Here is a 12,573-nt window from a genome sequence, read left to right as displayed (position 1 = left end):
GGGGTGTCTTTGAATTCAGCCCTCTGTAGGCTGATCATTTTCATTTCCATCAAACGATGTGGCGTCCTTTCATTCCTAACACATTACCCAGTCCATTTCAGTATAGATATCCAGCATGTTATATTTCCCCATTGAGATCTGATGTGTATTCAAAGTGTTCCTTTCATTTTTTTTGAGCAGTCTACTTAATTATCAAATCTGTTGAATTCTTTTTTCACTTGCTAACGTGATCGTAGGATAATACAGAGGTGGGTCGGCCGTGTAGCCTTATGAAGGCCTTATTCTCCCTGCAACTTAAAAAAAAAAGTCTCTTCTTATAAAGAAAACACACCAATAACGGTCTCCAACACGTTTTATTGAATTACATAAGGAATATAATCACTAATACAGTTTACATATCCCTCAAAAGAACCACATTTACAAAACGGAGGCAAGTGTCTTGATTTCCTCCAGTGAACAATATTATTTCTTTATATATATATATGTGTGTATGTGTATATATATATATTTATATATATAATGTATGTGTATGTAACACTGTAACGTTCTGTTGCATAATTAGATATAGATTGATTCTATGACTAGCTTTGGCAATACAGACTTATTCATGCCATTATAGTAGTATGAATCAGGATTCTGAGATACAGTAATAGACGATAAGAACGAAACGTATCCCAAGTACAAACAAAAACCACCCGCTTGACTTGGCAGTACACTAAAATGGACAGAGACCCACAGAAACAACACATCAACTGCCCACTGAAACGGGTACAAATCTAATTTCAATTCTAGTACACGTTTTATTGAACCCTTTTTATTTTTTTTGTTTGTTTTTTTTCTTTCTTAACTTTACATAATGTAAATTCTAGGGGCGCGACGCCACGCAGATTTTTTTGAACAGACAGGATGCTGAAAAACAGGTGGATACCTTTTCGACACGATGTTAAGACTTTCACCGACAACATTCAAACATCTTTGTTAAAGAACGTCAGAGTAGAACAGAAATAACATTCACTTCCTGTACATCCATCCTGAAGACTTTATGGCAGTCTGGTCGGAATTAATTACCTATCCAGCATCTAATAATAATTAAAAAAAAAAATAATAATAATAAATCACTATTATTACTTTTTAAACTTTTAATTAACAAACACACATCTCCACGTTGCACAGTTACTGTATAGCTGAGAGGATAGTGTATTTTATTAAGCTGTGGTCATGTTCAGTGTGTGTTGTGTGTTCAGTTGGAAGGTTAGGTATGTCCCAGGATTTGCTAAATCAGCCCGCTTGTAGACAGGGCTGCTTATACGACACAGGCACATGGACAGAATAACGACTAGATGAGGTAAGGGCTTCGTTTCAACATCAGCAGTACATCAGTGCCGATCACTGACGGCAAGAACACATGAACAAACACGCTGCCAAAACCAACGCACCATCAAAACACAACATGCACACCATGAATCAACGTGCAGAACACATACCACACACCAGAGCTAGAGTTGAGATCTCACAGTCTTCAGCTGACAAACAAAATCTAGGTCTGATCAGAATTTGCTCAGAATTTCAGTCAGGATCTCGGTCTGGATACTCGACTCAAGAAATTTGGTCTCGAACAGATTTGTGTTTCATAACCTGAATCTCTTTCTAATTACTCAGAATTTTCATCTGGTCTAACTACACCAAATCTTCATCCAGATCTCAGAGTCTGATTTGTATCCGCAGTACTGCTCTGGATTTCTGTCTCTACTTAGAGTGCTGGTCTAGATCTTGGTCTTCTTACTTACTTCAATTGTCCATCTGGATTCTCTGTTTCATTATTCTGAATCTTGGTCTTGATACAGATTTCATTACTCCAGAATCTCGGTCTGGATTGGTCTGACTTACTTATAGTCTTGATATTTAGATCTTTGGTATCATTACTCTAGAGTCTTGGCCTGGATCTTGGCCTCTATACTCCAAATTTTGGTCTGGATTTTGATCTCACTGCTTGACAAACATCCAACATAAACATATGGAAGGCGAATAAAAAGGAAAAACCAGAATAGAACAGCTTCAATGCAACATGGCTTTGGGTCTTCCAAGTCCGGATGAACGAACTCCAAAAGATACTTCCATGTTTTTGATGATGGTTGTAAAGAACCCTCTTGAACACTCTCTGACAGGTGTTCATTTTGGTCGATGATGTGGCTACTATAAAGGTCACAACAGTTTTCTTCCTCATTAACCATTCATTGAGCCCTTGTATCCTGTGGATTGGTCCCTACATCCTGACTCTCTGCCTTCACATAGATGTTTCTTAATAATTTAACCTTCCTCTTGATCCTTAGCATTTTTATACATACCTCAGAGCATGGCAGGAATATAACTGTACCATGATACTTAACCACTGAGTGTCTATGCACTCGTCATGATTCTTCACTCGTTTGTTCAGGTTTTTCCTTTTACTTGTCACCCATTTGTGTCCATGTGCAATCCTTAACAATTAATAAGATTGATAATTACATCAAGCTACACCTTTTATTAACATATCTGGCCAATTTCTTTTTGAAAAAAGGCATTAGTGCAGAACTTGTAGACTTTAACTTGGTCTTAATTTCATAACACCACAAGAAGATTATCATCAGACCTAGAGCTTGCTGGCCATTTTATTTCTTTTATTTAGTCGAATTCAAAACATTTGGTCTTGGACTGTGTTTTCACCAGACGGCTCTTAACTCCAACTCAGATACACACACACACACACACACACACACACACTATTTTACACATTGGTGTTTCTTTCAGGGGAGACTGTGATGTAAGCACACACACACACGCATTCACACTCTCACTAAAAATATTATTCACGTAGCAAGGTAGCACGACCTGCACACACCTGAGCACGCACACACACACACGCATAAAAATATACTCTTAAAAACGAAACATGCACTACGAGGAGCCTCCCTGCTCTGATCCGAGATCAGCGAGCGCGGCACGGTCACTACAGACTGCACAGACAGAGAGAAATGAAGCTAAAAAGCATGTGTGTATTAGAGGGATTGTGGGTAGGACTCGCACCGAGTCCCGCTTGGCCGATCCAGATCGCAGGCACAGAGACACGGCACGAAACAAGCATGGCTAAACATGGACACTAGCACTGCAGGGGTTATGTACACACATAGGAATGATAGGAGTCTAGGAATGATCTGGAAGCAGTGAAGATAAAGACTGGGACATGCGGGAGCTGAAGCTCGGGGATCAGAAGGTTGTGAGATGTAAGAGCTTGAGGAGCGTGTGAGTGCTTGGTCCAGGAGGAAGGGATCCCGCTGGGCAGCTTACGGGACCTGTCTGGTAGGGGAAGGTGGGGGTCGGCGGCTGGAAGGTAAACAAGGAGGATGGATGAGGGTAGAGAATATTAAGGAAGTGATAGATGGGGGGAAAGAGAGAAAAAAGAGGAGAGAATTAGTGAGTGAAGGCTGGAAAGTAGTCAGCTGAAGCAGAAAAGATTCTACCTACTGTAGGTAAGTGAGTTCATTAGTAAAACACCACAAAACACAGATGGTTATTTTTTTTAAATAGGACAAATATCAAGGCTTTAAGTACTGCAACCTGAAACACAGCAAAATGCATCTCATGCTCAGTGTTTTATTTATATATTTATATTTGTTTCTGCTGACATTTAATTTGTTAGTTATGTATTTTTAAGCCTTTCCTACTAAACTAATGTGATGAAAGCAGAGCTATAAGGCACTAGGTTTATCCTGGAGTAGATCACAGATATGATCTGTTTTCTCTAAAAGGGAGATTAGGGAAGATTTGAAAGTCTTATCCGAATTAAGCAGCTTGTTGAGTCAGAGCAGCTTCACGTGACTTATTGAGAGATCGCCAGAGCAAATATGCAATGCAAATGCATACCACTAGGGGGCAGACTGGTGCTGCTGCTGCTACTTCCACTACTACTACTACTACTAATAATAATAATAATAATAATCCAACACTGCAATACATGTTTTTATAATTTTCCTAACCAGTGTTTTTGGAAGAATAGAAAAGAACAATGCAGAGAAAATGCAAATAAAAATGTGAGCAGTCTCTGAAATACTGGGGAAAAAATTAGGTAACAATTAGCTCTTTAAATGAAGAGTCCCCTCCAAAACTATTGGATAAGCAAGGCCACTTCAGTTCTTTTTGCTGTAGACTGAAGACATTTGGGTTTGAGGCCAAAAGCCAAATGAAAGGTGAAGGTTTAGAATTTCAAAATTAATTTCCTGATATTTATATGTATGAAGATATGCAACCAAATATTAAGTTTTTTTTTGTTTGTTTGTTTGGTTTTTTTTTACTTAATCTCTTATCTGCTCCTATACTTTTGCTCAGCTAAAAATAGTCTGCTCAGATATTAATGGTTGTATGTTTGTTGTTTAACTCACCTAGATATAAATACCAGGAAATCATATCTGAGCTCTCTTGTCTTTTGAACTCAAACCCAAATGTCTTTGTTGTACAGCACAAAAGAAATGAATGGACCTTGCTGTTCTGATAGTTTCAGAAGGTATGGTCTGTTGTCTTTACTGTGATTCACACAGTTTCCAATGTCTCAAAACAACCTTTCTAATTCTTTTATCATTTATCAACATGGCCTCTGGGATTCAAGACGATTTTTCTAAACGTTTCCTCTTCCTCCAACATTCCACTACAAAACTGTATACGTTTGTCATTCTACCTTTTTTTTCCTTTTTCTACCCTGGTAGTGTAATATCTTAAGTGTTAATATATATATATATATATATATATAACAGCTAATATGAACAAGTGACAGATTCATGAAAATCTTAATTAAATTTGTGGGGGAGAAAAAACTACAATGCCACAAGAGGGCGCCATTGTGTTTTGGGTCCTATTCCATCCCTCCAGATTTTGATCTCAGAAATGAATGCAAAATCAAGCAAACTCCTAAACATGCAGCTAAACATTAAAAAACTAAGCCTGCCGTCAAAACTTGTCATTTCATTGTTTTGTTTTGTTGAAACGTGAAACCCCTGGATTTATAATTTTCCCCCAATGCCATGTTTCAGCTTCATCGCAGTTTAAGTTCCACTGCTCACTCTGTTCAGTCATCATACTGATTCACTCTGCTAAATCTTCAATACTTACTACGTCTCAGTTCACCTCTGAATGTTGACAATTAATTGAAAAAATCGGGTTACGGCCATAACATCAGCTTAGAAGAAACATTGAAGAAATCTAACGTAGAGTACAAATAAAAAAATACTCTTACGACCTTGCATTTTCTAGTGACCTAATACATTTTCACAAAAAAATGTAAGCAGTCAGCCACGACATTTCATTTTTTCTGTAGTGAAGTAAGACGTCATCTGGTTTAAGCTAAATGATTCTGTTCTACAAATCACCCTCACTCCTTCAGGCTTTGCTCCACACCTCTTGCGTCAGTTTTTTACAGAGCACATGCTGTCATTCGGAGTCAGAAACCACATTATCAGGTTTATTTGAGACCGCTTTTGGCTATTGTTACCAGATCCGTTTCGGTAACAAACACGTCATGGCTGATTGATTACATATAGAAAATACAAGGCTGATATAGCAATCAGATGATATCCTAATCCTTCTTTCAGTGGAAATGTGCTGCAGATATGAAGCTACATCTGATCTCACCTGGGAATGCTGGGAGGAGCACGGTTTGGGCGGTTGGGAACCTGTGGACTATCACCGCTGTTGTTAAAAGGCCCAAGAGGCCCTGGGCGTGAGGGAGGAGGAGGAGCCCCCCGGCCTGCTGGTCTCTGACCTGCCGACATTCTGCGTGGGGCAGTGGGGCTTGGAGGAGGAGACCTGAAGGGGCAGAAGCACCAGTAGTGAGCGTTCATCCTGAATGTGGACAGCATGTGACGGAAGCGAAGAAGCAGCTTAAGTTTCTATCATAGATGAAGTAAGGCTGAAGTCAATACCTGTTTATTGAGAAAAATATAAAAATCGGGCTTGTGGGACGGTTAACCCCATAAAACACCTAACTTTGGTAAAACCTAAGCACTATATGGTGGAGCAGTGAGGTCACCTGCGGGAGCCCCCAGGACCAGCCTGAAGCCAGGAGCTGTCCACAGGAGGAGGCAGAGGGGTGGTGATGGTGCTGGTGGAGATGTCTCCGATGATGGCTAATGCCTCCTTCAGCGCGTGGTGGGTCCGCAACACCTCTTCCCTGCGCTGCACCTGCTCCTGAGACTCGTCCATCAGCGTGTTCTGGTCCCCAGCCGAGTACAGCTGAGCCAGCAGCTCTGCGTTGATGAAGTCTTTCACCTGCCGAAAAGAAGGATGCTGAAAGTATTCTTTCAGAAGGATCTCTCAAAGTGTTGGATTAGTTTCTTAATATCAAGCATCTGGTTACATTTTTTCCAGCCCAGGCACCACTTATATACTATAGAAACTAGGATTAAAACAGAATTTCCTCCTGTTTTTGTGCTGTTCATGTTGAGCGTTGAATGTCTTTGTCCTTTCTCACTCCATAGTATTGGATAATATGAAAGTAGGCACTATCAGACTCGCAGCCTGAACATCACTCATTTGTTTATGAATGAAAGTCGATTCTGAACACCAGTGTACTGGTATTTTCAAACTCACCTCCATACATGATTGAAAATTTTATTTATGTCTCTCAAATCTCTGCTTATTATTCCATAATGCAGCCAGAGTCTACTTTAAACATTACAGCACAAGAAACTCCTTTACACTTTAAACGAAAGGCGCTCACGTTATTGATCATAAGGTGCATGATGGTCTTGGGCATGAGGTCCCGGATGCACTTGTTGACGATGGCCATGTAGGAGTCCACCAAGTTCCGGATGGTCTCCACCTTCCTCTCCAGCTGTGGATCCATGGAGAAGTTCTCTGCAGCACCAGAGCTCTCACTCTCCACCTGTTAAATAGAAGAAAGAGACGTGTAAAACAAAAAAAAAGAATGGAGTGCTTTTACGAAAGGAGGTTAACTGGAACCTTGCCAAGAACTCTCCTCAGGAATTTACATCCCTGCACAGCACCAGTACATCGTGCAGTATTGCATTTGATGATGTTATCTTGTCGGCTGTGGAAGATTAAGGAGCTGCATGAGCTTTGTTGCGTCTAGACCTGTGCATCACTAGCGGTCACTGACCGAAGATTTCTCGGGGTAAACACCAGCGCGGAGCAGGGACGCTCTCCAGCTGTCCACCTCTTCCTGTGTGTTGCAAGCCAGCTCTAGGAAGCGATTGTCCTTGAAGACGTTTCTGAAAAGCAGAGATTGGTCAACAGTTAACTTGACCCAAAACCTGAAAAAGCACATACAAATGAGTTTAATGATAAATACCTACAAAAGGCATCAAGTCAATTACTTTTTTCCTAATAAAAAAAAAAATCCTACCCTAGATGTCATTAGAAACCAGAATACTGTACTGTAGGCTTACCGTTGCTCTGTATTGAAGATGGCGAACATGTGCTTGCTGGACATGAAGCCTTTTTCCACATCCCTGACCTTCAGGTTGTCCAGGGGCAGCATGTACTTCTTCTCTTTCTCCTGCAGAACAAAAACCAGGAACCTCAGCAACAGTGACAGTCACATGCTTTGAAAAGAATCACAAACCCTAGACAGGTTCGACTTAATTCTTCCCAGAACCTGAAATATCCCCGTGAAATAATGTGACGTAGTGAGTGACAGTTCTGTCATTCAGCCATGATATCAGAAATGTTTTTCTTGACTTTTGCATGTCCTCTCCATGATTACAGGATGCCGAGTCATCATTCAACATTTAATGCACAGGGTATAGAGGTTTCACAAGTACACACTACAGGAAGAAGACCAGTGTAAAATCAGGACACCTTGAGTAATTATTAGAAATTGGCCTCAATCTGGCCCAATTATCCTTTAGCCTGGCCCAGACATAAGCCATTTCAGAGGTGATGGCATTGCTAACAACAGAGAAAAACACATGGATCTATCACCTTGTATGTCAGGGGATGAGTCCACTACTTTTTTGCCATGCAGCAGTAAAAACACAATGATGTAAAAGTTTGGTGTAACCACTACTTTTTTACCAACCAGAGACCCAGATTTCTAGCTACTATTTGTGGCTTATGACATCATAAGTCAAAAGTTACTCAGGTAAACTTGGTGTGAAGTGAAAATAACCATACTTTCCCCTTCAGACTATTGCCTCTACCATTGACACAATCTTCCACACAATCTTTATCTTATATAAAATTGTATTTTATATATAAAATATTTATCTATCTTTTTTAAAAAGAACTGTGGGGAATCTGTGACTTGTACTTTTTTTTTCTCAGAAAGGGACTTTCCACAAAAAATTTACGATTTCCTGATCTATATTAAAATGTCTCTAACAGATGTCTCTGATTTTATCCCAAGACTCTGTGTAGCTGCAGGTTTGCATTCCAGCCAATCAGGAGTCACACCTGATTTCACTCTTTTAATCAATTGTTCTGTCTGCTAATGACTACCGGGTGTTTCTCCTACAGTATCAGTCTGGAAGGAAAATCTGAAGGGCACGATCGCTCTGGATAAAACTTCTGTGTCGGAAAAAAACACTGGGACGGAAATATCGTGAAACGGCATAACAAATGATGAGATATGAGGAAGTCTAATAGAAACACCTTCATTGCATTGCTCTGATATTCCTTTAACGTCTCTAGTCTGAAAATAAAAACACCAGGAGGTTGCTTTTTAAGAATTAAAGGCCGACTTTGCTTCAGACGTGACTATAATTCAACAAATGTTGCTGCATATCAGTGTCAGTCTGTTGCAACAGAAGCTAATGCAATCAGCACAAGATCGTGTCCATGTGAGGTCCAGATGTATAAAATTACCTGGGAATGCAGTTTATGAGGCCGAATTGTGATGGCATTTACCTTTTAATGCTTAGATTTTATAGATATATTTATAAGATGCATCACATGAAAACGGTTACGTTTTGGCTCATAGCGAAGTTTCACAGATTCTGAAATGAGATATATGTTTTAAATATGAAAAGACCTCAATCGCCCTTAAATATCCCGTTTTTACTTTTACGCCATTTTACGCAGACGTCCATATCCAGAGCAGCTTACATTTATCTCAGTTATACAGTTGAGCAGTTGAAGGTTAGGGGCCTTGCTCAAGGGCCCAATAGTGTCAAGATCTGAACTCACAATCTTTCAGTCTGTCAGTCTTAACCAATGAACTTCCACAAAAATCTCTGAAACTCTCTGAATCTTCCTTTCTGTATATGAGCACCAACTAAATAACTGAGATAAATGTGTACGATTGAAGTACATTAAAACACAGTGAAATTCTTTTCACACCAGCTGGTTAGAAAGTTGGGGTCAGAGCACAGGGTCAGCTATGATACAGCACCCTGGAGCAGAGAGGGATAAAGGCCTTGCTCTAAGGCCCAACTTGGTGGTACCGGGGCTTGAAAACCTGACCACCTGATTTGTAACCCAGAGCCTTAACCATTGAGCCACAATTGCACTTTAGAGGGATTGTGATGGAGGTAATGATGGAGGATCTGCTACAAAAATCCATGAGTAGGTCCTGTTTAGAAATATAACATTCTGGAACTAGGGCCTGTGAGACATTTTGTAGAAGTAAACATGATTGATTGATTGATTTGATTGATTGATTAGTTCAGTCTGCCGGCTTTTAACCTTTTATCAAATTTATATTTCAGTCAATCACTTCGATATGATTTGAGTAAAAAAAATCACAGATCACAGAACATTCTCCTTTTTGCTGTTATAATAACTTCTGGAAACACTTTCCATTAGATTATGGATTACAGCCATTCAGCTTCAGGAGTGTTAGTGAGGTCAGACATCCAGTCTGACCTCACTCATGTGCTTCCAACTTGGTGAGACCAGTATATACACGTGCCAGGGGTGCACATACTTTTGCCCCGTTTAGTCTACACCGAGACAGAGTGGTATGAAATGAAATCAAGAGAAAACAAAGGGTGAGCTATGGCACGGAGATAAAAGGCGCGAGAGCAAACGAGGAGAAGTAGCACATATGGAAGCCATTAAACATGCTGTGGCTTAAGAACACCATTATTTCCCCTCCATGTATCTGAAGGCTCAGGTTAAGCCTTCTGATTTTACCGCACTTACAAGGATGGAGGTAAAGAATTTGGCGCAACAAATAGGAGAAGGGGTTTTTTTTTTCCAGAGTTGAAACGGTCCACATGAAAATATTAATGACGCTGTGCAGTTCAGAAATTCTCCTCCACCCTCTTTATTTATTTTTTACATATTCCCCCCCCCATTCCAGAGGGCCCCACTTCCTGCCTCAAGTTTTTTCTTGAGGAGAACGAAGAGCAAGCAAGAGAAAGGCAGGGAGATTAAATGACAGCCTGGCATTAAGGCTAAACATCTGGTAGTACTTAACGGCAGGAGGAACGTGAGAGAGGAGGAGAAAGAGTGCAGGCAGAGGACGAGTGCTGAGGTTGGACAGAAGGACACCAGAGAAGCTGTTAGAAACTCCTCGAAGCTCGGGACCTTCACAGAGATCTTCACAGGGATTCGAGCTTTCGGGATTCACTCGCTGTACTCGGATCTGCAAAAATACGTCCGATTCTTAGGAGGACCCCGGAACATCCGATCCATATATGGAACCTAGGGTCCCTCCCTCTCTTCTGGTCTCTTCTCCTCTTCCCTCACTGCCTCTTGGACGTTCTTTTTTTTTTTCCCTCGCTAATATCTCTTCCACGAAAGCACGCCCCGAATTCCCGGCGGTCGTCTGAACGAATGTGCCACGTCAAGGCTGGATACAGCTCATGCAACATGGGACGCTGTTAGGACCGGGACAAAAAAAATAACTATTCTGTTGCTGCAGAATAAACCGACCAAATTATTCATTTCAGAGGCCAGAACACAGCTGAAAAAAAAAAAAATGACGGACTACTTACAGGATTTTTCAAGCTCCCTAGCAAGAGGAGGAGGAGGAGGAGGGAGGACGAAGGAGTCGTATCTCTCCCAACAGAAAGGGCAGCGTTTTATTGCTCTCCTCCGTCTGCCCAGTGTTCAGACTACCTGTTCATGGATATGTGAGTGTACAGTAGTCTGCACATTGGTTAGACTGGGTGAGGAGGCACATCACTAATCGCTAAGCTCCTGCGTCCGTTCGGGTTCGTCACTGTTTCTGAATTGTACGTCAATGTTCTCTTTCTGTTACCGGCCAAAAATCTGGCTTTTTTTTATTTCAATACATCGTACTATATTGCACTTAAGCAGAAACTAACATGCTAACAATTCCTTAAATGATGAATGGGTTTAAATATGATTTGAAAAAAGCACGCAAGCTTCTCGGGCTGGAAATCCCGGATAACATGTACTGGTTTGCGAGTCTTTCGTTGATCGTAGGTTCAAAAAAAAAAAAGAAAAAGAAAGTCTCGGAATGCTGCGGTTTCACAAATGTCAGCGGGCTTTGCCGATCCTGGAGCCAACTCAAACACGGGGAAAAAAATGTTTATTGCTACCAAAAGCGCAAGCAATAGAGTAAGGAATCTTTTTTTTTTTTCGATGCAAAGCGACTTCAGAAAAGTTCCTTGTTATTGTTGCGTCTTAGCTATTTACTGCAGCGTAGAAATAAACACGGTTCCATTTATATACATGTTTAAACGTGAAGATGAGTGCGACACGGAAGACTAGGACTTTCCGAATCCGTTCCGATATGATTCCAAAGATTCTTCTTAGGATCTGTGTAATGATTCCCACAAGTCATGGACAGCACATCAGCTCAGACCCAGTTGCTGTGTTATTAGCAGTCAGGGGAATCTCCTGCTGCTGTCTGGCCTATAGAAAGTGTGGAAAGGTGTGTGTGTGTGTGTGTGTGTGTGTGTTGTGGTGTGGTTTCGATGCTGGATTGTTGTCATTTTCTTCTTTCTTTACCCTTATGGCTGAGAATTTTTCAGTGCTTAAATGAAAAGGACTCAAACAGACTGATGTAGAAGGTTTGGCTGAGGAATCCTAAAAGAAGGAACACTTTAAATACTGACATTTCTCTGAGTAATGAAAGCTAGTGAGCTCAGGCTGACAGACTTCCAGCTTCAGAGCAAAGATTTCTGGGGTTCTATGGGGTTTCTAAAACATGTCAGCCTCTCATCCACCCAGAGACAGGTTTTAGACGGTTGGGTTCATGTTATCTACGTGTGTGTGTGTGTGTGTGCTGAGTGTTAAGTGTGAGGAGGAGTGTGTGCTGAGTGTTAAGTGTGAGGAGGAGTGCGTGCTGAGTGTTAAGTGTGAGGAGGAGTGTAAGAGAGACACTTTTACTGCTCTGAAGGGAAGAAGCAAGGAAATGCAGAGGGCTGTGTAGGATTTGCTTGAAGAGAGCTGATTGGCTGCTTGTGTTTTCACACACACACACAGACACACACACACAAAAATGTCACTTTTCCAGCCAAGAATGTGCTTAAGAGTTTGGCAGAGAGTGCTTTAAAAAAACAAAAACAAAAAAAAAATCAAAATGTGTGTCTGAATGACTGTCAGTATCTGTGTGTGTGTCAGTATTAGTGTGTGTTTGTGTATTATTGTTTATTGTGTGTGTGTGTGTGAATG

General features: G+C 40.8%; 1 protein-coding gene across 5 annotated transcripts in view; it reads right to left on the bottom strand.

The window, feature by feature from the left end:
* The window catches only part of LOC131355817 (dynamin-3-like), a 71,337-nt gene that overhangs the window by 13,380 nt on the left and 45,384 nt on the right, over window positions 1-12,573 (bottom strand). For 3 of the 5 annotated variants that reach the window (XM_058394327.1, XM_058394329.1, XM_058394328.1), the window contains exons 16-20: window positions 7,434-7,543; window positions 7,145-7,256; window positions 6,746-6,910; window positions 6,056-6,294; window positions 5,659-5,832 (exon numbers count right to left, since the gene is read on the bottom strand). In XM_058394327.1, the coding sequence (XP_058250310.1) occupies window positions 5,659-5,832; window positions 6,056-6,294; window positions 6,746-6,910; window positions 7,145-7,256; window positions 7,434-7,543 (800 nt within the window). Of the gene's footprint in view, window positions 1-843; window positions 3,361-5,658; window positions 5,833-6,055; window positions 6,295-6,745; window positions 6,911-7,144; window positions 7,257-7,433; window positions 7,544-12,573 lie in introns of those variants that run through there. The other 2 variants (XM_058394330.1, XM_058394331.1) reach the window with 1 other exon arrangement.

This window comes from Hemibagrus wyckioides, linkage group LG07 (genome assembly GCF_019097595.1).
Source record: "Hemibagrus wyckioides isolate EC202008001 linkage group LG07, SWU_Hwy_1.0, whole genome shotgun sequence".
NCBI classification, from domain to species: domain Eukaryota; kingdom Metazoa; phylum Chordata; class Actinopteri; order Siluriformes; family Bagridae; genus Hemibagrus; species Hemibagrus wyckioides.
The sequence above is the reverse complement of the archived record's forward strand: the minus strand, read 5'-3'. Positions and strand labels throughout refer to the sequence as shown.